This window comes from Elephas maximus, chromosome 1 (genome assembly GCF_024166365.1).
Source record: "Elephas maximus indicus isolate mEleMax1 chromosome 1, mEleMax1 primary haplotype, whole genome shotgun sequence".
Lineage (NCBI taxonomy): Eukaryota > Metazoa > Chordata > Mammalia > Proboscidea > Elephantidae > Elephas > Elephas maximus.
Genome location: NC_064819.1, coordinates 196,492,086 through 196,514,975, shown reverse-complemented (window position 1 = coordinate 196,514,975; position 22,890 = coordinate 196,492,086). Strand labels below are relative to the sequence as shown.

The window sequence follows — 22,890 nt, the reverse complement described above, 5'->3', positions numbered from 1 at the left end:
GTCCTTCTTTATCCTTTGTGGCGGATTTAAGTCTAAAGTCTATTTTGTCAGAAATTAATATTGCTACTCCTCTTCTTTTTTGCTTATTGTTTGCTTGATATATTTTTTTCCATCCTTTGAGTTTTAGTTTGTTTGTGTCTCTAAGCCTAAGTTGTGTCTCTTGTAGGCAGCATATAGATGGCTCGTATTTCTTTATCCAGTCCGTGACTCTCTGTCTCTTTATTGGTGCATTTAGTCCATTTACATTCAGCATAATTATAGATAAATAAGTTTTTAGTGCTGTCATTTTGATGCCTTTTCATGTGTGTTGTTGGCCATTTCATTTTTCCACATGCTTTTTTGTGCTGAGACATTTTTCTTAGCAGCTTGTGAGATCCTCATTTTCATAATGGTTAACTTTATGTTTGTTGAGTCGTTACGTTTTTCTTGGCTTTTTTCTTGAGTTATGGAATTGATATTCCTTTTTGTGGTTACCTTATTATTTACCCCTATTTTTCTAAGTAAAAACCTAACTTGTATCGTTCTATATCTCCTTGTATCACTCTCCATCTGGCAGTTCAATGCCTCCTATATTTAGTCCCTCTTTTTGATTATTGTGATCGTTTATCTATTGATTTTCATGATTTCCTATTATGTGTATTATTTTGTTTATTTATTTATTATTTAGAATTAATCTTAATTTGTTTGTTTTTGTGCTTTCCCTATTTGAGTTGCGTTGATATCAGGACGTTCTGTTTTGTGACCTTGTATTGTGCTGGTACCTGATATTATTGGTCATCAGGCCAATCTCCTTTAGCATTTCTTGCAGTCTTGGTTTAGTTTTTGCAAATTCTCTAAACTTGTGTTGATCTGTAAATATCTTAATTTCTCCTTCATATTTCAGAGAGAGTTTTGCTGGATATATGATCCTTGGTTGGCAGTTTTTCTCTTTCAGTGCTCTGTATACGTCGTCTCATTCCCTTCTTGCCTGCATGGTTTCTGCTGAGTAGTCTGAACTTATTCTTATTGATTCTCCCTTGAAGGAAACCTTTCTTTTCTCCCTGGCTGCTTTTAAAATTTTCTGTTTGTCTTTGGTTTTGGCAAGTTTGATGATAATATGTCTTGGTGTTTTTCTTTTTGGATCAATCTTAAATGGGGTTCGATGAGCATCTTGGATAGATATACTTTCGTCTTTCATGATGTCAAGGAAGTTTTGTGTCAGGAGTTCTTCAACTATTTTCTCTGTGTTTTCTGTCCGCCCTCCCTGTTCTGGGACTCCAATGACTCGCAAGTTATCCTTCTTGATAGAGTCCCACATGATTCTTAGGGTTTCTTCATTTTTTTAAATTCTTTTATCTGATTTTTTTTCAGCTATGTTGGTGTTGATTCCCTGGTCCTCCAGAAGGCCCAGTCTACATTCTAATTGCTTGAGTCTGCTCCTCTGACTTCCTATTGCATTGTCTAATTCTGTAATTTTATTGTTAATCTTTTGGATTTCTACATGCTGTCTCTCTATGGATTCTTGCAACTTATTAATTTTTCCACTATGTTCTTGAATAATCTTTTTGAGTTCTTCAACAGTTTTATCAGTGTGTTCCTTGGCTTTTTCTGCAGTTATCCTAATTTCATTTGTGATATCTTTAAGCATTCTATAAATTAGTTTTTTATATTCTGTATCTGATAATTCCAGGATTGTATCTTCATTTGGGAAAGATTTTGATTCTTTTGTTTGGGGGGTTGGAGAAGCTGTCATGGTCTGTTTCTTTATGTGGTTTGATATGGACTGCTGTCTCCGAGCCATCACTGGGAAACTAGATTTTCCAGGTAATCAGCTATAAAAAAATGCAGTCAGATCCCTATCTGAATTCTCCCTCTGGCTCAGGGTATTCGGTTGTTAATGGAGCCGCCTGGTACGCTGGCTCCTAGTTCTGAAAACGGTCGCTGTCTGCCCGTATTTGTTCATTTTCCGTCTCTAAGTCTGTGTTTGTTGTTCAGAGTTCGTAGATTGTTAAGTATGTGATCGATTCACTTGTTTTTCCGAGTCTTTGTTGCAAGAGGGATCCACGGTAGCGTCCGTCCACCTAGTCCTCCATCTTGGCCCCACCTCCTATCTGATATTATTGTTTCTGTAGCTGGAAGACTCCCTTTATTAGTTCTTGTTATTTTGGTTTGATTTTTACACATTCCCTCAACTTCCGTTTATCTGGAAATGCCCTAATTTTGCCTTCATATTTGCAAGTTAGTTTGGCTAGATATGTAATTCTTGATTGGCATTTTTTTTTTTTTTCCTTCAAGGCTTTGTATATGTCATCCCACTGCCTCCTTCCTTGCATGGTTTCTGCTGAGTAGTCAGAGCTTAATCTGATTGATTCTCCTTTGTAGGTGACTTTTCGTTTATCCCTAGCTGCTCTTAAAATTCCATCTTTATCTTTGGTTTTGGTAAGTTTATTATAACATGTCTTGGTGAATTTCTTTTGGGAACTAACCTTGTTTGGGTTTCGATGAGCTTCTTCGATAGATATCTTCTGGTATTTCATGATATCAGGGAAGTCTTCTGCCAGCAAATCTTCAACAATTCTCTCTGTATTTTCTGTTACCCCCCTTCCCTCCCCCCCCAAGTCTGGTACTCCAATAACTCATAGATTATTCCTCTTAATAAAGTTTCACATAATTCTTAGGGGTTTCTTCATTTTTAGCAAATTCTTTTGTGTGATTTTTCATCAAATAAATTGATGTCAAATGCTTTATCTACAATGTCATTAAATCTGACGTTCATTGCCTCAATTCTGCTCCTATGGCTTTGTTTTGAGTTGTCTAATTCTGAAATTTTATTGGTAGTCCTTTGGATTTCTATTTGCTGTCTCTCTATGGATTTTGGCAACCTGTTAATTTGTCATTCTGCTCTTGTATAAAAATAGCTTTCCTAAATTCTTCTCTATTTTTGTCTGTATGTTCTTTGGCTTAGTCTGAGTTTTGCCTAATCTCCTCCTGATGTCTTGAAGAGCTCAGTATATTAATCCTTTGAATTCTACCTCTGGTAATTCCAAGCCCTTCTCTCCCTCTGTGGTGTTTCCTGATTCTTTGTTTTATCCTATTATTAGAGCCATCATAACCTACCTCTTTATGTGATTTGATATTGTCTGTTGTCTCCAAGCCATCAATCAGTTATTATATTTATTTATTGTAGCTTCTTGTTTGTTTTTTTTTGTTTTGTTTTGTTTTGTTTTGCTATGCCCAGATTGGCTGGGTATGTGAGCTACTTTGATTATCTGTGTCTTTGAAGCTCTTGTATCCTGTCAGTATGTGGTTAGAGGCACTACTAGGTGTGTGAGCCTAGGAGTCCGTTTACTTTTTTTGTGTGAATTCAGCTCAGGTGTCCATGTCATCGGTCACTGAGGGTGTTGTGCAGGTTCTCATTTACAGTCCTAAATGACCAGGGTTATGTAGAGGTTTCTAGAGCAGGCACTGTTATCTGGCCACAGTAGTGAGTTACGTGCTGAACAAGGTAGGGGGCTGATGCCTGCCCTTGTGTGCCTAGGTGGAAGGTGTGTCCCTATCCCCTAGAACTCTTGGGTGGGTGGGTGGGTTTTGGAGTCAGACTTTGAGCACTCAGTGCTGTTGACTGTAAGAACTGGAAACCACCACTTATTCTTGGACCCCAGTCATACGTCACTAGGTGAGGGGGTGAAACCACCAGTCCTCAGGTTGCTGATGTAGCTTGGTGAAGGACCCTGTTTAAAGGGCTAGGTGGTATCAAATGTCATGAATCTGCCACTCTCCCTTGGCTATTTCATTCGAAAGCAGGTTTCAGGTATATACCCTGTTGTACCGTTGTAATGAGGGTCTATACTGTTGAATGGGCCCACACAGGTCTAGGCAGCGGTGAAAGGCATTCAAAGTCTGTGGACCCCTTATGCCTGTGCCTTGGCAAAGGGTCAGTGCCTGCCCTGAGTTCTCAGCTTAGGGAGCGTGGTGATTTTTTAAAGCTGAGAGACTGGTTGGGTGTGGTTAGCCCACAATCCCAGCTTAGGGGAGCTGGTAGTTTCTTCCTTTTTTTGTTTATTTATTGTTCCCTCCCCAAAGCCGAGAGAGTGTCTCAGGTGTGATGGGACCCACTTCTGGCCTAGAGGACACGGCACCCACTGAACACTGTTGGGCCAGCTCCAGAGCAGAGCAGGGAGGGGGCGAGGGAGGGGGTAGGGGAGGGGAAGAGAGACACTTCTATGTTACAGAATTCTCAAAGGGGACATGGTTATTTTGATCCTGTGTGGTAGGTTAGATGCTTTCATTTAACTTTCTTAGATCAGTGCTGCTGTCCCCTGGCTCCATAGGCTTGTGCAGATTTCTCCACTGATCAGTTTCTCCTGATGTGGTAGAATGCATCCTGAGTGCTACTGCTTGCCTCAGCCTGTGTGCACCAAATGATCTAGCCTGTAGGGTACTGGCTAGGTCAGGTCTGGCACTTCTTCACTGCTTCTGAACAGTCTCTCCCTCCCCCTCCTGCTCAGCCTGACTCCTCAACTTTGCCTTTGAAGTTCAGGGCTCCTAAATTTTCATATATAATTGATTAACTTTTTTTGAGTCTTCGTTGTAAGGGGAACCACTGTTAACGTCTGGCTATTCCACCGTCTTGGCACTGCCTTCTCTACGTATCATATTTCTAAGCTGCCTAAATTTTGATTTTATGATAGTTCAATGGACATGACTGTCATGGTTGGTTTGCATGAGTGGAGTGACAGAACTTAGTAACAGCTATCATAATACCAGGAGGTGCATATCAAATTGTCACTGAAGTTAATTCTGAATTTTACGATTATAATAATTTTATTGTTAATTTATTTCAAAGAGATAAATAACACCTAAGTCTACTCTACTCGTTAATTACAGAAATCATGTATATCCCATGGTGTTGTTTTTAATCCATTTTAACAAATTATTTGAGCACCAGTAAATGAAGATAATACATATTCGATATGATGGAAGAAAAAAAAATGTGTACTTATATAGATACAGATAACATCTTAGTTTCTAGAGCTGCCACAACAAAATTCCCCAAAGTGGGTGGGGTGGTTTTAAAGAACAAAAATTTATTTCTTACAGTTCTGGAGGCTGGAAGTCAAAATCAAGGCTTCACGCCCATCATTTCTTTCTGTAGGCCTCTTTCCTAGTTTTGGTGACTATTAGCAATCCTTGGCCTTATTTTTCTATGAATAGACCCATCTGCCTCCACTGTCATATGACATTTACTCCTGTGTGCATGTGTCTCTCTGTGTCTGTTTTCCATTTTTACTAGACATCACTCAGAAGGAATTAAATCTAGGGTCCACCCTACTCCTTACGACCTCATTAACACGGCAAAAGAAAACTATTTCCAAACAGGGTGACATTCATAAATAAAATTTTTTGGTTCGTTTTTGGGGAACAAAATTCAATCTATAACACAGAAGTAGAAAAGTTGTTTAGTGAGACGGTGAAAGGGTGGTCTGCAAGTCAGGACCAGAATAATGTTATCCACTCCCTAAAGGAGCATATAATAGTAGAAGAAAATGTGCCCTCCTTTCAGAAAATTTTGGAGGAAAATAGTAATGTCAATTATGGTGAAAAGATGGACTGATTATTGAGAGGCAAACTTTATGGGCACCCAGAATCTCTTCACAAGAAAGAAGGATTTTTGAAAAGCATGATGTCAGAAGAGGTGGGCGTGTGTTCACTCACACAAATACATTCATAAGGCAGAGCAGGTATCAGGAATTGGGTGGTTTTATCTATAGACTGAGAAATATAAATGGCAGGGTGAAAAGTGACACAAGGTTGAGAAAGCTTCTTCAGGGACACAATGAAGGAAAAGAAATGAGAATGTCTGAGACAGTAAGGAACGATGAATCCTGTTCTGCCTTCTAATTTAAAAGAATGTATGGGAATAATGGTATACTAATTGGAAACCTGTTGCTGTTGAGTCAGTTCCTACTCATAGGTATGTACTTATTCCATCTGTATGCTGAGCAAATAATCAGAGAAACTGGACTATATGAAGAAGAACGTGGGAATCAGAATTGGAGAAAGACTCATTAACAACCTGTGTTAAGCAGATGATACAACTTTGCTTGCTGAAAGTGAAGAGGACTTGAAGAACTTACTGATGAAGATCAAACACCATAGCTTTCAGTATGGGTTAGACCGCAGCATAAAGAAAACAAACATCCTCACAACTGCACCCATAAGCAAAATCAGGGATTTTGTCAAGGTGGTATAGTGGTTAAATGCTACGGCTGCTAACCAAAGGGTCAGCAGTTCGAATCCTCCAGGCGCTCCTTGGAAGCTCTATGGGGCTGTTCTACTCTGTCCTGTAGGGTTGCTATGAGTCAGAATCAACTGGGTTTGGTTTTTTTGTTTTTTTTTGGTTTTTCAATTTATTTGGATCCACAATCAGCACCCATGGAAACAGCAGTCAAGAATTGGACAAATCTGCTGCGAAAGACTTCTTTAAAGTATTGGAAAGCAAAGATTTCACCTTGAGGACTAAGGTGCACCTGACCCAAGCCATGGTGTTTTCAATTGCCTCATATGCATGGGAAAGCTGGGCAATGAATAATAAGAAAGGCCGAAGAAGACTTGATGCCTTTGAATTGTGGTGTTGGTGAAGAATATTGAATATACTGTGGACTGCCAAAATAATGAACAAATCTGTCTTGGAAGAAGTACAACCAGAATGCTCCCTAGAAGCAAGGATGGCAAGATTGTGTTTCACATACTTTGGAGATGTTGTCAGCAGGGATCAGTCTCTGGAGGAGGACATCATTCTTGGTAAAGTAGAAGGTCAGCGAGAAAGAGGAAGACCCTCAATAAGATGGATTGACACAGTGGCTGCAGCCATGGTCTCAAACATAGCAATGATTGTGAGGATGGTGCAAGATCTGGCAGCATTTCTTTCTGTTGTATATAGGGTCTCTATGAGTTGGAACCAACTTGACAGCATGTAACAAGAACAACAACAATTGAAAAAAATGAAGTCTGAGATTTGCATGTTTAATGATTTTAACTTTATTTGATTTGTAGGGAAAGAACATTTTGGCTGATTTTATGGATTTATATCTCAGAAGTTTTGAACATGAGCTGCTTGTTCTCTTCCATATGTTCCTGTGGAATGAGGCGAGGTCTTAGTACAGTAGCCAGGAAATTGGCTGTTGAGGAAAGAAGAATTAACAAAACGCTGAAAGAATGAAAAATTGTAACTGGGACCTTGTGTACTTAGGTATACATGTATGCATATGCATACACATACATATATATAATACATAAAATGCACATATGTACCATTTCAGATATGGAAAAGAGTGATTAAAGATATATAGTACATCTCAAGATTAAAAAAAAAAAAAACTGAAAAATAGAGTGCCCCTTCACTATGTACGTTTATTTTAAAAATAAAAAATATTTCAAACACAAAAAGTTACACAAAACAATAAAATTGCCACTAATGTACATACAACCTTAATATAATGGAAGTTAACATTTTAGTTAAAGCATGCTTTTTTTGAAATTTAAGTATGCATACTTACAGTTACAGTCAGTACAATGCTGAAGGTGGGGAGCAGCAGCCTGTGAGAATAGTAGATTGTTAACTTTTAGGAATATTGAGAGCCAGTAGACACATTAGTAATTTGAAATTAGCCATGGTGAACCTGTTTAGTCCATAGAAATACACAAATGCTACAAATCAGTGCTTTATTCTTTTGGTTCTAGAACTAGCTGTTTAACACCAGCACACACCTAGTTTATTTAATTAAATAGCCACATTGTATTTTTCTTTAATATTTTGTTTTGGGTGAAAATTTACACAGTGTGTTAGGGTCTCATTTAACAATTTCTATACATATTGTTCAGAAGCCCTGGTGGTGTAGTGGTTAAGTGCTACAGCTGCTAACCAAAGGGTCAGCAGTTCGAATCCACGAGGCGCTCCTTGAAAACTCTATGGGGCAATTCTACTCTGTCCTATAGGGTCGCTATGAGTTGGAATCGACTCAGTGGCACTGGGTTTGGTTTTGTTTGGCTATACATATTGTTCAGTGACGCTAGTTACTTCTTCACAATGTGTTAGCATTCTCATTATTTCCATTCTGGTTGTTCTGTTTCCATTGGTCTGGGTTCCCTGTCCCTCCTTACTTTCTCATCTTTGGTCTCAAGTAGATGTTTAGCATTTGGTTTCATTGAGATGATTATTTAGAGGAGCACAGTACTCACTGGTGTTATTATTTATTTTATGAGCCAATCTCTCATTTGGCTGAAAGGTGACCTCTGTGAATGCTTTGAGTTCCATGTTTAAAGGATATCCCAGGGTGATAGTCTCAGGAGTTTCTCTAACCTCTACCAGTCCAGTAAGTCTGACAGTTTTTTCAGGAATTTCAGTTTTGTTCTACATTTTTCTCCCATTCTATCTGGGAACATCTATTGTTTCTCTGGTTGAAATGGTAGGTAGTGGTGGCTGGGCACCATCTAGTTCTTCTGGTCTCAATGTAGGTGAAACCATGGTTTTTATTGACTGTTAGTCCTGTAAACTAGTTTCTTCTTTGAGTGTTTGGTTTCCTTCTTTCTCTTTTGCTCTGGATGGTCAGAGACTACTAGTTGCATCTTAGAAGGCAGCTTGCAAGCTTTTAAAACCCCAGCGCTGCTCATAAAACTAGGATGTACAACATTATCTTATGAACTATATTGTACCAATTGTCTGAGTTGCCCTTCGAGACTATGGTTCTAAGCTCTCAAATCCAGTAAACCAGTCCCCTGAGGTATTTGGTTTTATCTAGGAAGTATCCATAACTGTGCCCCCTATGTGCTTTATTTTGTATATGAATATATATGCAGCACACATAAACATGTATATACATATGCCTACAGATACACCTATGCATACATATCCATATATTCATATGTGCCTTCCTATACTATATATAAGGAGTCCTGGTGGCACAATGGTTAAAGTGATTGACTGCTAACCAAAAGGTTGGGAATTTGAAACCACCAGCTGCTCTGCAGGAGAAAGATGTGGCAATCTGCTTCCATAGAGATTTATAGCCTCAGAAACACCGTGGGGTCGCTGTGAATCAGAATTGACTCAATGGCAGTAGGTAGATTTATACTTATATATAAGTACATATCTATGTGACCATACACATATTTTTTAGTTGTTACTTCTGTTACAAAATTGTGTGTATTCTAGGCTTTACAAAATTGTCCCTTATTCTTGTGTACTTTTTAGTGTCATCATTTACCTTGGTCGAGATGTGATGACTTCGTTCTTATTTGGTATTGTCTTTCCCATCACTGAAACAAATGAGTGTCTACTGCCTAGAAAGTGATTGCCCCTTCCTCTTCCTCCCATCCCTGTTAACTACCAAAGAATGTTACTTTCCACATGTATACCTATACTTGTCATTTTATAATGATGAGATCAATATCTGTCCTTTTATGATTGACTTATTTCACAAAGCATAATGTCCTGCAGATTCATCCATGCTGTAATGTATTTTGAGAAATTATCATTATTCATTATGGGTGCATAATATTTCATTGTATGTACCACAACGTTTATGCATTCATCTGTTGATGAGCACTTAAGTTGTTTCCATCTTTTTGCTGTTGTGAATAATGCTGCAATGAACATAGTTTTGCATATGTCTATCCGTTTCACTGCTACTGGATCTCTAGTATATATGCCTAGTAGTGGGATTACTGGATCACAGGGTAGGTCTATTTTTGCTTTCTGATGAAGCGCTATAATGTTTTCCATAGTAATTGAACCAATATACAATTCTACCAGCAGTGAGGCAGGGTTCCAATTTCCCTGTAACCTCACCAGCATTTATTCTCTGTTTATTTGATCAGTGCCATTTTTGCAGAGGTGAGATGGTGTCCCATTGTGGTTTCGATTTCCGTCTCTGTAATGACTAATGATCTTGAGTATCTCTATGTGTTTGTTGGCCACTTTAATGTCTTCTTTGGTGAAGTATCTTTGCCCACTTTTTAATTGTATTCTTTGTCTTTTTGCTATTGAGTTGGTGAAGTTTTCCATATGTTTTAGAGATTAGACTCTTATATGCCATTCTTGAAAATTTTGTCCCAGTCTGTAGTCTCTTTTTACTCTTTTGATGAAATCTTTTGATGAACATAGGCTATGTAATTTTTAGGAAGTGCTTCATTATATTTTATTGAATGAATAAGTCACAGTTTATTTATTCATTCCCCTATAGATGTTTGGATCTTTCCCATCTTTAACTATTATAAACAATGCTGAGTTTAACAGCCTTGTACATGTCTCCTTTAGCACATATGCAAAGGTGATTTGATTGTAGAATTCCAGATGTACAATTGCTTGTTCACCTTCAACCTTACTAAATATTAACAAGTTATTTTTTAAAATGACTAACACTGTATACTTCCCCCTGTAATTTTTCCCCATATTGAGTAGTATGAAAATATATTGCGGTGTTTTACTTAGCATTTCACTGACAAGAATTGAGGTTGAGGATCATTAACGGTTCTCTCCATTGTGAGTTTTCTCTGTCCTTTGTGGTATCTTTGACATATAAAAGTTTAAAGATTCAGGTTGTGGATCTCTTTTAATTTTATTGGCCATATATATTTTCTCTTTTGGTAGCTTGTCCATTTTTTGATATGATTATTTATCTTTTTTCTCACTGAACTGTTCAAGATCTTTACATATCCCAGATATTTATCCTATGATGGATATTTCCATGACAAATATCACATTTGCGGCTTGAGTTTTCACCTTATTTATGATGCTTTTCAACATGTAGAAGTAATAAATTTTATTAACGTTAAATACTTCAATCATTTTCTTTATAGTTTATGCCTATTGGTCTTGTGTGAGATACCCTGATATCACAAATATATTTTCTAATATTTCCTTTTGAATATGGGCAAGGGATGTTTTTAGCATTTAGTTTTTTTTTTTGATTACTTCTTTGAAATGCTGTAAATAGACTGTCTGTAATGCCCAAAATATAGAAGTTTGCAGAGAATACAGATTTTGGTTTGACTCCACATTATTCATCAGTATTTTATCATCCTTCTGTGTTAGCTATGCTACACGTTTGGAATACTGGGATGTGTAGCTCACGGCCTCAGTCTATTGGTGGGACAAAATCTATTATGCATGTTGTTTCAAGGCTCAGAGAAACTAACACATTTACGCTAGGAGAACGGGCAAGTTGGGGGCAGTGAACCATTTGCCATGGGACCATCAAATGTCCTTTAATTCAGGTATACTCTGGGCCAGTAGCAATTTTATGGAGAACTGAGATTACCCCAGTGTCAGTACTACACCCTTTAAAGAATTCTAGTATTTACCTACGTTCTTTCCTGATTGAATGACAAAGGTAAAACAAAACAAAACAAAACAAAAAATTGTGGGTCTACATAGACTTTTCCCTCTAACTTAGCAGCAAGAATGATTTATCACAGATATTGATTGTTAAAATGCTTTAGATTTATGGAAAGGTTAAAAGCCTGTTTTTAAAGACTGGTTTCTGTTTGCAGAGGCGGAATGGAGAAGATATACCAGTAGCCCAGACTAAGAACATCAATCACAGAAGATTTGCTGCTTCCTTTCGATTGCAGGAAGTGACAAAAACTGACCAGGATTTGTATCGCTGTGTAACTCAGTCAGAACGAGGTTCCGGTGTGTCCAACTTTGCTCAACTTATTGTGAGAGGTAAGGTAAAATTGTTTTCACTTCATGAAATCACATGGCTTTATTAGAACAAAAGCAACTTTATAAATATTTGGATTGATTTTTAAGCCTCAGTACTCTTTATTTCAAGTCACTGTAACAACCATACCATTGTGAAGTAGTTGTAAAGTTTGTCAGTCAAGTTTTTTAAAGGGAATCTATTTTTAAAAGGTCTAATATGGCTAAACATAATAAATACCTTGTTCTATTACTATCATGTAGTTCTTGATTTAACTTTAGATTATTTCTTCCTCTTCAAAATAATTCTATAGATACTACTTTTGTTTTTCAAAGCATAGTGGCTTTGAGGCCAAGGTCAAAAGTCCTATGTCCATATTGACCTACAAATTTTACCAGTTTCAAAACCTATTGGTGGATGTTCATGAATTTTGGCTCCCTGTACAATCTTAGAACATTAGAACTGTTAAGAAGTCCTCATTCAGATTCTTGGACACTAAGGTTACTAGAGGTGTTGGGAGGGGTCATGACATCCGTGTACATTTGCAGTGAATACTGGAAAACAAATACTAGTTCACAGTGTATATTGCATTCATTCAAAATTTACTGAGTCCCTATTGTATTCCAGACACTGTTTCAGGTTGTTGCGATACAATTTTAAATAAAATACAAAGCTCTAGACTACATGGCACTAAACATTGAGGAACGCAATATAGAAATGCAGTATAGAGGAACGCAATTAGGAACACAATATAGAAAAAGAATGAAACTAGTATCAAGCCCAAGTTAAACTCAGTGAAAAAAGATAAACCAAATGATAGGAATTGATATTTTTGTTAAGGCAGTCTAGAAAGGCCTCTTTGAGCAGGTGATGGATGACTGAACCGGTACCTTAAAAAAATGAAGATGCCATCCATGTGAATATTTAAAGGAAAAACAGCCCTGTAATAGGTATCAAGCATCGATCAATAATCCCACAAATGAATTGTAAACTACATGAATAGTTTTAAGAGGAAGTTTGGGAGACCATAACAACAGCATCTAAACTGGACTGAGATTTGTCAGAGATGTCAGGGGAGGCTTTTATGAATGAGTCTTCTATGTGATAATATCTGAAGATTGAGAGAAAGTTGCCCAGGGTGAGGGGTGGGAGTCCGGGATTAAGGGTATGAGACGTAAGTGCCAACCGGGAGACAACACATCATGTAACAGGGCCCAGCGACTTAGGGGAGAATATTAGCTGCATTCGTATTCAAGTTAATACATTTTATAATGCTTGACATTGAGTATCTTTTACATACATTATTTCATCTCAAGACTTACTTGATTTTAATACTTTAGCCTTTAATACTTTTACAGAGAAGGAAATTGAAATTCAGACTATTTGATGATTTGCCCAGAGCCACAAAAATCTAATAATTATCTGAGCCAAAATTTAACCCCATGTTTCTTGACTCCTAATGCTTGGCTTGGTTGTTCCACCACAGCTTCTCACACATTGACATTATTAAAAGACGCTATTGGCCTCTTGTATGCTTTTGTCTTGTCAGATCATCAAAGAAATGTATCTTTGTAGATTGGATATGACTCTATTTTTATTTAAACTTCTTTCATGTCTCCAGAGTCGGCTTTGGGCATCTACACGAGTTCCTGAAATCATAGCCCAATTTATTGAATACTAAGAAAATATGAAAGTATTTTACTCTGGTGTTCACACAGGGACAGTTATCACATGTACATACTTTCTTGTATATTTATCTTCACTGAGCCTCATTCCAGCACCTTTCTCACCTGAGCTTACGTTTCAGAGCCTGAAGGTGTCCTTGGGTTATCCTCAGAGTGATTAATATGCTATGAATTAAGGAGAATGTGGGTGTGCTATTGTCATTATGCTCATTGTGTCTTAAGGTATTGTATGTGCATCCCCAATATGCAGCAAATGAACAAGATGGGGCCTTTTTATAGTGCAGCAAAAGTTCTTTTGAATACCTTAAAGTTTGAGAAAGTGGTCTTGTGTTCATATAGTTTGAGAAAGTGGTCTTGTGTTCATTTGACGCGTTGAGGGCAGAGTCAAAGCTTTGATCCGAATGCTTCCTTTATATATACAGGGCTCCTCTGGGGTAGCCATTTTATGCCTGTTTATTTTGAAAGAGGATTATCTTGTTATTATGAGATCTCCCTTGTTTATCTTATTCTTCAAGTAGATTTGACCATTTTATGAAAGCCTGTTTTTTGTTACCCAAAGACAGCTACATTGTCACTGTGCTGGGAGTATTATGAAATAATGATTTCAACAAAATCTGTAAAGGGAGACTCCTTACATTTCATAGGACGTTTAGTTTTTTTTTTTTTCCCCCCTTTTTCTCTTCTTTTTATTTTTTTAAAGACAATATGGACCTGTAACATATGTTTTGTTTTAGATTTTATATTGTAAATATTGGGTTAAAATATGATGGTGCTTTAAACCTGTTATCCAGAGTCTGCTCACATTTTAGAAATATATTTTGGTAGATTTGGCAGTTTATATTTTCTTTTCAACATATTTTAGGTTGTTAGCATATACCTCCTAGTTATAGGTGATACTTTGCTTGCTGTTTTATTTGAAAACCAATATAGAGGAATATATTTTCTTGTTTGCCTAGATAACCACCAGATAAATATTCCTAACCAAAAGCATACCCTTGAGGGTCAGCTGTCCTGGTATTGAAACAATGCTCAGAATTAACTATGGTGACAAGTCCTATCTCTCATTGGCACTTTTAAAACTGACATCCTGTTACATGGGTAAAAAAGATGGTAATTTTAAAGGAAATTTTGGGGCCAGTGATATGAATAGTCTTTAATAAGAGCTGGCATGGTATTGCCTGTTGTCAAAGATGACCCAAGGGTAAGAGTTTATTAGTGCATTTTCTCCGAAACTGAAAGTGACAGGGCATGCTTAAGGCTTTTTGTTGCTGTTTGTTACAAATGAAAATTTTTTCTGCAAAATACTCATGCTGAAGAGTATTGATCTATTTGTTCCCTCAGCCAGAGGAAGGGAAAAAAACAAAAAGTATAGTGAAACACAATTTACTTTGTCATGACTTTAGCATTGCTTCCAGATCAGTTTGAGTAATGATAATGTCTTCAGCTTGTAGAAGCCAATCCTTATTGACAAAGAAGTTTTTACAGAGATGAGATGAAGAGCAGACGTTTTTGTTCAATGTTTCTAAAAAATTAAAGTGTAAATAATGTGAAATACAGGTTGAAATGATGTTTACAAGCTTCAGACTGAAAATACCAACTTAGTAGTCCAAGTTCTGTTATGGATTTGTTCTGCTCATTCTCTGCCTCACTTGCAGTCTTCTCTCTCTTTTCTACCTGTCTGATTCAAAGACCCATTTATGTCTCTCATCAAATTGATGAACAATAAACTTCTATAAAATTCTGTTTGCCATGACTGACACTCAGTTTCTGTTCTAAGTTGTTAATGGTTTTATAACTATTATTTTTATCTGTGACTCTCCAATTACATTTTAAGTTTTTTTAATGTGAGGAGCACAGGTTTTGTTTGCTGTTATTGTTTGATCTTTTTTCTAAATTTTAGTGTTAACCATTAAAAAAACCATTAGCCCTTATCAAAAAGCTCTGGATATATAAAGCATTCAGTTAATATATTTATGTATTCCTGATGAATAACAGTGACCTCTAACTGCAAATTAGGGTAAAAGTCACTCCATTTACCCAACCGTTCTCAGAGTAAGTTGATCGATATAACAAATTGTGGTGTTCAAAATCACAAGGAATATGAATTGATGTTATTTTCCTTTGTAATACAACACAAAATAACTTAAGAATAAGGATGTTTACAGGCTTTTGTAACTGAAAAGTGCAGAGATGTGCCTCAGGGTTGGCTCATGCAATCATGAAGGACCCAGGTTTTGTCCAAGTCTTCACTCAGCAGTGGATGATATCGGCCTCTATTCCAAGCCAGTTTCTCTCAGTGTTTATAGGATAGCAATCTAGCTACACACTTCCTTGTTCACGTCCAGTTGGGGAAAGAAAGGGCACCACCTCCCACAACTATAAAAAGAATACATGGCTTCATATTGGAGAGACAGCTTGAGAACGTCTTGTACTCAGGGCTCCAGAGCATATGCAGTGTTAGAGAGGTTTGTTAATTCTATTCAAGTAGAACAGGAACTGAGGGGATATTTCGAGATGAGGTAAAATTTAACCTTGTAGGATTTACAGAGTTTAGATGATGGAAATGTGGAAGAAGGGCATTATCACCATAAGTCAAGTAACTGCATGAAGCGGGTCACAGCTTATTTGGTGAATAATGAGCTGTTCATCATTAAATAACTGAATCACTTGCATAGTACCAGCACCTAGTACACATGTGAAGAGGAAAGAAGGCAAAACTAATATTAGGTTTGTATTTGAATGATTATATAGCTACTGATTTATTAATTCCAATGGCCAGCACAAAAATGAGGGATATTTGGAATTAGGTAGGAGTGAAAGCATGGCATACAAATAGAAATGTCCAACTGGAGCTTTGGTCCTGGAGGTCAGGAAAGAGATCAGGCTGGGATTGAGTTTGGGTAGCCTGGTGTTTAGATATGCTAGTTGAAATATCTTGAGTAGATAAACTCACCCAAGTAAGAATAGCTCAGGATTAATTCAGATGGAGGCAGAAAATTAAACAGAAGAAACAGACAGTCATGGAAGTGTAGGTACCACTTTCTACATGGATTCTTTCCTCCAGAATTCTTCTGGAAGCATTCCCTCTCTCTTCTTTGAGATAGCCCTTTGTGATATCTCACCTTTGAGACACTGATACTTTGTAATGTTAGTACATTGTTTTCATTTCTGTTTGTATTATAATTATTTGTAGTTTGTGTTCCATCACAAGGAGCCCTGGTGGTAGTGCAGTGGTTAAGCATGTGGCTACTAACCACATGGTCTGCTGTTTGAACTTATTCAGCAGCTCCACAAGAAAAAGACCTTGCAATCTGTTCCAGTAAAGATTACAGCCTAGGAAACCCTATGGGGCAGTGCTACTTTGTCCCGTGGGGTCACTATGAGTCAGAATTGACTTGATGGCACGTAACAGTAACAACAAAATGCTCCATTACAGCCTGTCTAGTTTCAATTTGTGTTTGTTTTACTACTGTACATAGCATATTCTTTAATTAAAGGCACACAGTACTTTTCAAAAAATTAAAAATGAAATTGTTTAACTGAAGTCAGAGCAATGAGCAGACCCTAGAAGGTGCAGGGAATAAGTGATTAATCAAATAAACCCCCTCACCTACGGATGAAGTATGCTGGCATAGCAGAAGACTCAGGCATTATTTGGAAAAGATGATAGCAGTGGTTTTTAGTAGTGTCTGAACCACTGTCTGTCTTTCTTATATGAACTAGTTAGGGTGACTTTAAATGTAGCATGAAATATTTTTTACTTAAAAAAAAAAAATCATGATTTGACAAATGTCATATTCTAACCTTTTTGTATATACCAGTTAAAAATCGAGTTTGAATATTTCATTTTATTGTTTTTATTTTAGAAGCAAGGACATTTAGAAAGTGGAAGATTAGACATACTTTACTAATACTTTTTCTAGTTGGTGGTTAAAGGCCAGGGAATTTCTAGTTTGAGACCTTTGGCAGTCCAGTACCATGCAGTATTGGCAGTGCAGTGGATAAGCACTCAGCTGCAAACCACAAGGTCTGTATTTTTATTTTGTATTGATTTTTAACTGGTTTTTGTAGCATAGCTGCCAGACTCATGAATTCATATAAAGATCTTTTTTCTTAATGGTGACTTGAAGATCCTTTTGCTTTGCTTCTGTTGTGAAAAACTAGTCAACTTGACAGGACATTTGGAGTTATCTGGGAGAATGAAATTTTAAAAATCTATGTTTTATAAAACCTGAAATGGAATGAAAGTTTAGGAACACATAGATCCCACATACTGATTTCCCCCAGTTGTCCCTATGTAGTTAGGAAAGCACATACAATCAGTGAGTATTAAATATCTCAAATTTGGAGGAGACTCCAAATGTCTCAAATTTTAAAATTTCCCTTTGCTACCCTTGAGTATGATACAAGAAACATTTGGAGTCTCCTCTCATTCGTAGGAGTTACTTGTCATTCAGGTGATTCAATGTTCAAGGTGTCTGGAACATTTCTAAATTTTAAATGAGCAAAAAGATCCTGGATGTCCTTATTTCAGCTGGTACACTCTGATACGACCAGAAACTGAACCCTGATTTGAATTGGTCATATAATCAGTTTAGGAATACTTCTTCCAAGTTAAAAGCATTAAAAAGTATCTTCGTTTATTTAAAAGCATTAGGGAAATGTTGGCTTTTAAATTTAATACTAACATTGTCTGGGACTCACTGTTATTACCGAAACTCTGTTCTATTCACTTTTGTGTGCCATTATTCCAAGTACTTTTTCTTGTTAGTTTCCTCTTCCCTTGAGTTTCATTATAACTACAAAAAAGGTAGAGTACAGCTCTTGTTTTTTGCCTTATTGGTTATTTTCACTTTATTTATTGGTTATTTTCATTTTATTTATTTTTCTCTTAGTTTTAAAAATCAAAATGCAATAAGAGCTCTTTCCTAAATTATTTCCAAGTATATTTCCATAGGTGATTCACATGTGTAACTCAAAATAACATTTAGCAGTTCAGGGGATGGTCACTTCTCTTTGGAGTGAATCTTTGGGGAGTTTGCTCTTTTGAAACTTTTTTCTTTAAAAATTTAGAAACATCAAGGAAGAAGTGGAGTTATTTGCATGCCAAACAATTTTTTCTTCTGAACTCTAGGGAATTTGATTCCAGAGCACTGATAGCAAGTGTATCATTTTCCTCCTGAGCTTCTCAACTCTCTTCTCTTGGAGTTTGCGATAAAGGTAATTTGTTCCCATTTGTACCTAGGGACTATTGTGTACTTCACAGACAAGCAGTATCTTTGTAATTTATATTCCCCTCCCTGCTCACCATTTCCCTTTTTCTTACCCCAAACCAAAAAGGAAGCTGAGAAGTCAATTTGAAGTAAAATTTTTCTGTCTCTCAGGGTTCCTTTGCAGCTTCACTGGAAAATCAGCTAGGAGCCTTTATGGAGTACTTAAAGTGGTAATAAGCACTGTGAAACACCAAAGAAACATAGGCTCAGTCCTCAAGCAATTTATAAGGTAATTAAATTCTATAGGAAAGCATAGACTTGTTGACTGTCTTGACAAAGAGACTTGATTTAGATTTGATCACATTTTTAATTCTATAAGGTTAAAAAAAAAAGAGGAGGGGGAATCCCCTAACAACTAGAAAATACTCTACCAAAGCTACTATTCCATGACCATCCTTTATTAAGCACTAATTCATAACTAATGTTGTGAGAGTATTACAGAATGTTAATTAAACAGAAACTCCATAGTGAGGGCAAGAGATAATTTAAAATGTTTAGCGGTACAATGAATAGAAAGGTGATTGCCTTAGTTACCTAGTGTTACTAAAAAAAAAAATATCACAAGTGGGTGGCTTTAACAAACAGAAATTTATTTTTTCACAGTTTAGGAGGCCAGAAGTCCAAATGCAGGGTATCAGCTCTAGGGGAAGGCTTTTTCTCTCTGTCAACTCTGGAGGAGTTTAGCTTCTGCTCCTGGGTAAGCTTCATGTGGTTTGGCATCTCTCTTCCCCCATCTTTGCTTGTTAGCTTACATTTAATCTCTTTTATATCTTAAAAGAGATTGACTCAAGAGACACCCTAAACTAATCCTGTCTCATTAACATAACAAAGACAATCTGTTCCCAAAAGGGATTTATAAACACAGGCATAGAGGTTAGGATTTATAACACATAACCTGGGGGGACACAGTTCACTTCATAATAGTGATGTAGGTGTTGTGGTGGGATATTACTAAACTATTTATAGTTCTTGAGTTTCTCCCATTCTTCCTACCACTTCGGCTTCAAAAGAGTCAATGAGGGCATGGTTCCCTGTTTTGATCGTTTTAATCTTTAGCTTTTTGCATTTAGCATAAACCAAATGGTCACATCTTTTTAAAAGCTAGCTAATGCACAATCTTGTTACTCATAAAATGAGATCAGGAACCTGACTATTACTAAGAGTACAAACAAGGACATACTCAGAAAACATGGAATATTAGGTAAAAATTTTTACAAAGAAGGCACAGAATAATATGTACTTATTTATTATGAGGAAATCAGTCAAAACCAACTTGTTCCGCAGTGTTTATCATATTGCTAGAGAAAGCACTTTACTTTCCATTTAGGTTATTCCATCTTCTAAGAAATATTTAGTCCAATAAGAATTAAAAGCAAGCATAAGCTCAACACAAATAAGTACAGATAAACATTTATATTTTGTTAGTCCTCAGTTAGATTGTGTTTACTTAGTTATTTGTTTTTAGGGAAAAATGAAAAGTTTGAACATTTTAGTGTTAAAAACGTGTGAGGATTTGGGGGCAGAAAATTTGACAGGCATTAAATAATTAGGGCAAAATACCTGGCAGCACTCCTCAGCCCTAGGCATAAATCCACAGCAGCCTCTTCTTACAAAGCGTTATCTTAACTCTAATATTTGTATTTAGAGAAATTGTGACCCACAGATGTGTTCTCATCTCTTACAAGTTATAAGCAGTTTATTTTTGAACTTTGGGGTATAACTTGGAAGCAAACTTTCTTAACCCTAAAGTAGGAAAATATTTTGTTTTTCCACAGCGTTGCGTAATTTGGAATGATAGATCTAGTCATGATGACAGAGAATCTGTCATTGTGTTAAACCAACTACAAGTGAGTAGGCTTGTGTCATGGGTTGAATTATGTCCCACCCCAAAAATGTGTATATCGATTTGGCTGGGCCATGATTCCCCATATTGTGTGATTTTCCCATACGTTGTAAATTCTGCCTTTATGATGTTAATGAGGGAGGATGGGCGGCAGTTGTGTTAGTGAGGCAGGACTCAATCTACAAGATTGTATTGTGTCTTGAGGCAATCTCGAGATATAAAAGAAAGAAGTGAGCAGAGAGATGGGGGACCTCATACCACCAAGAAAGCAATGCTGGGAGCAGAGCGTGCCCTTTCGGCCCGGGGTCCCTGTGCCTGAGAAGCTCCTTGACCAGGCAAAGATTGAGGGCAAGGACCTTCCTCCAGAGCCCACAGAGAGAGACAGCCTTCCCCTGGAGCCAAAGTTCTAAATTTGGACTTTTAGCCTACTTTACTGTGAGGAAATAAACTTCCCTTTGTTAAAGCCATCCACTTGTGGTATTTCTGGTATAGCAGCATTAGATAACTAAGACAGCTTGTTAGTAAAAAAAAAAAAAAAAAAATTACCCATGTGGTTGATTGTAGTTTCCTCATTGCCCTGGTGGTACAAAAGATAAGCGTTCAGCTGCTAAACAAAAGGTTGGCTTAAACCTACCCAATGGCTCCAAGGCAGAAAGGCCTGGTGATCCGCTTCTATGAGGATTACAGCCAAAAAAACCCTGTGCAGGCAGTTCTACTCTGTCACATCTAGTTGCAATGAGTTGAAACTGACTTCAGCATCCAACAAGAACAATTGCAACTGGAATTTTCTTTCATCTTTCTATACATATAAAAGAGTAACATTGCTACCCTTCTGGGTTCATGTCACCACATTGCCCCCTCCAATAGCTTCCTTTAACATTGAGCGGGAAAAACAAAACAAAAAAAATCCTTTCCCGGTCCACAATGCCTTTAATGACATATCTCCTGGCTGCTACTCCAGAATTGCTTCCTATCACTCACCTCCATCCTGAATCCATAGCATGCTCTTCCACGTGTACTCCATCCTTCCTGAATCCATAGCAGGTTCTTCCACGTGTACTCCTGCCTTGGGGTCTGCACACTTGCTCTCCTCTCAACAGTACTTCTTTTTCTCAAAGGTACGCACACTTTCACATTCTTATTTCATTCAGGTACTTCAGTTATTTTCCAAAATAACTAAAGGTCAAATGACAGTTATTTTCTAATACAGAAGAGAATTCATTGATTTTATCTTACAATTTTTTTTCTCCAAAGTTATTCAGCTCGATGTTTTCCAAAGATCTTTATGTAATGCTTCTATTAGTCTGTGCAGAACAAATATTTGTACTAGACAATTCTAAAATTTTTTTGTGTTGTTGGATGAGATACAGCACATAGAAATAGATACACTGACTGCTTCCTTCATTTGTCCAATTTTGATTGTATATCCTGTGAGTGCCCAGCACTTGAATTCATCGGTACCACCATCACTTATATTCATGTCACTGTCCTCTCTCCCCTGTACATCTATAAAAAGCCTGTTTACTAGTCTCCTTACTTCAGCACTTGCCTACTCCAAATCAGTATTCACACTCTAACAGAGTGACCATATTTCAGAGTAAGTCAGAATATGCTGTCTCTAGCTCTGACGACTTCCTGTTCATGTAAGTATAAATTTCAGACCTCTCATTCTCCAAGACCCTTCAGGATTCTGGCTTCTGCCATCTCTCAAGTCCCTTTCTCCTTTGTTCATCAAACTCTAGCAGTCTTGATTTTCTGTCACCTGCTTGGATGCACGGTGCTTTTTTCTACCTTGGAACCTTTGCTTATTCTGCCTATAGTGGTCCTTCCCCAGTCTTGAAAATATAATTGCATGCCTGTCATCTGCTTCCTCCACTAGATTGGTGAAGTCAAGGACTATTCTCTTTTGCTCATTTACAATTGGGTCCCTGTATCTTGCATCGTCACCAACAAACAGCAGATATAACCAAATATTTGTTGTCAAAGAAACAAATACAGCGGCGTGACTTATAAAATGCTGTGTGAATTCACTCACTAGTCTGTAGAACAGAGAAGCGCGGGATTATTGCTGTCATTGGGGGTTTGGGAGTGCACTGGGGAGATGGTGGAGTTTCAGCTGGCCCTCAATGGGCAGGATTTAATTAGTTGACGATAAGTAAAGGACATTCCACACAGAGGAAATGGCATGGGAAACTATCATTGCTGTGGAATAATATTAAACACAGTGTTTTCAAGGAGAGCAGTCTGAGATGAGCCCAAAAATATACTTGAGTTCTTTCTGTGGAGGAATCTGAATAACACACTAAAGAATATAAATTTATTATGCCATTTGCTTTGAGATCCCTTGGGTGTTTTGGAGTAGGTCACTAATGTGTTGATATCTGTCTTAGGAAACTACGGTGGGA

General features: G+C 37.2%; 1 protein-coding gene across 5 annotated transcripts in view; it reads left to right on the top strand.

The window, feature by feature from the left end:
* PTPRK (protein tyrosine phosphatase receptor type K) overlaps nucleotides 1-22,890 on the top strand; it is a 694,658-nt gene that overhangs the window by 389,368 nt on the left and 282,400 nt on the right. For all 5 annotated transcript variants that reach the window (XM_049901316.1, XM_049901385.1, XM_049901556.1 and 2 more), the window contains exon 6: nucleotides 11,533-11,707. In XM_049901316.1, coding sequence (XP_049757273.1) covers nucleotides 11,533-11,707 — 175 coding nt within the window. The remainder of the gene's footprint in view (nucleotides 1-11,532; nucleotides 11,708-22,890) is intronic.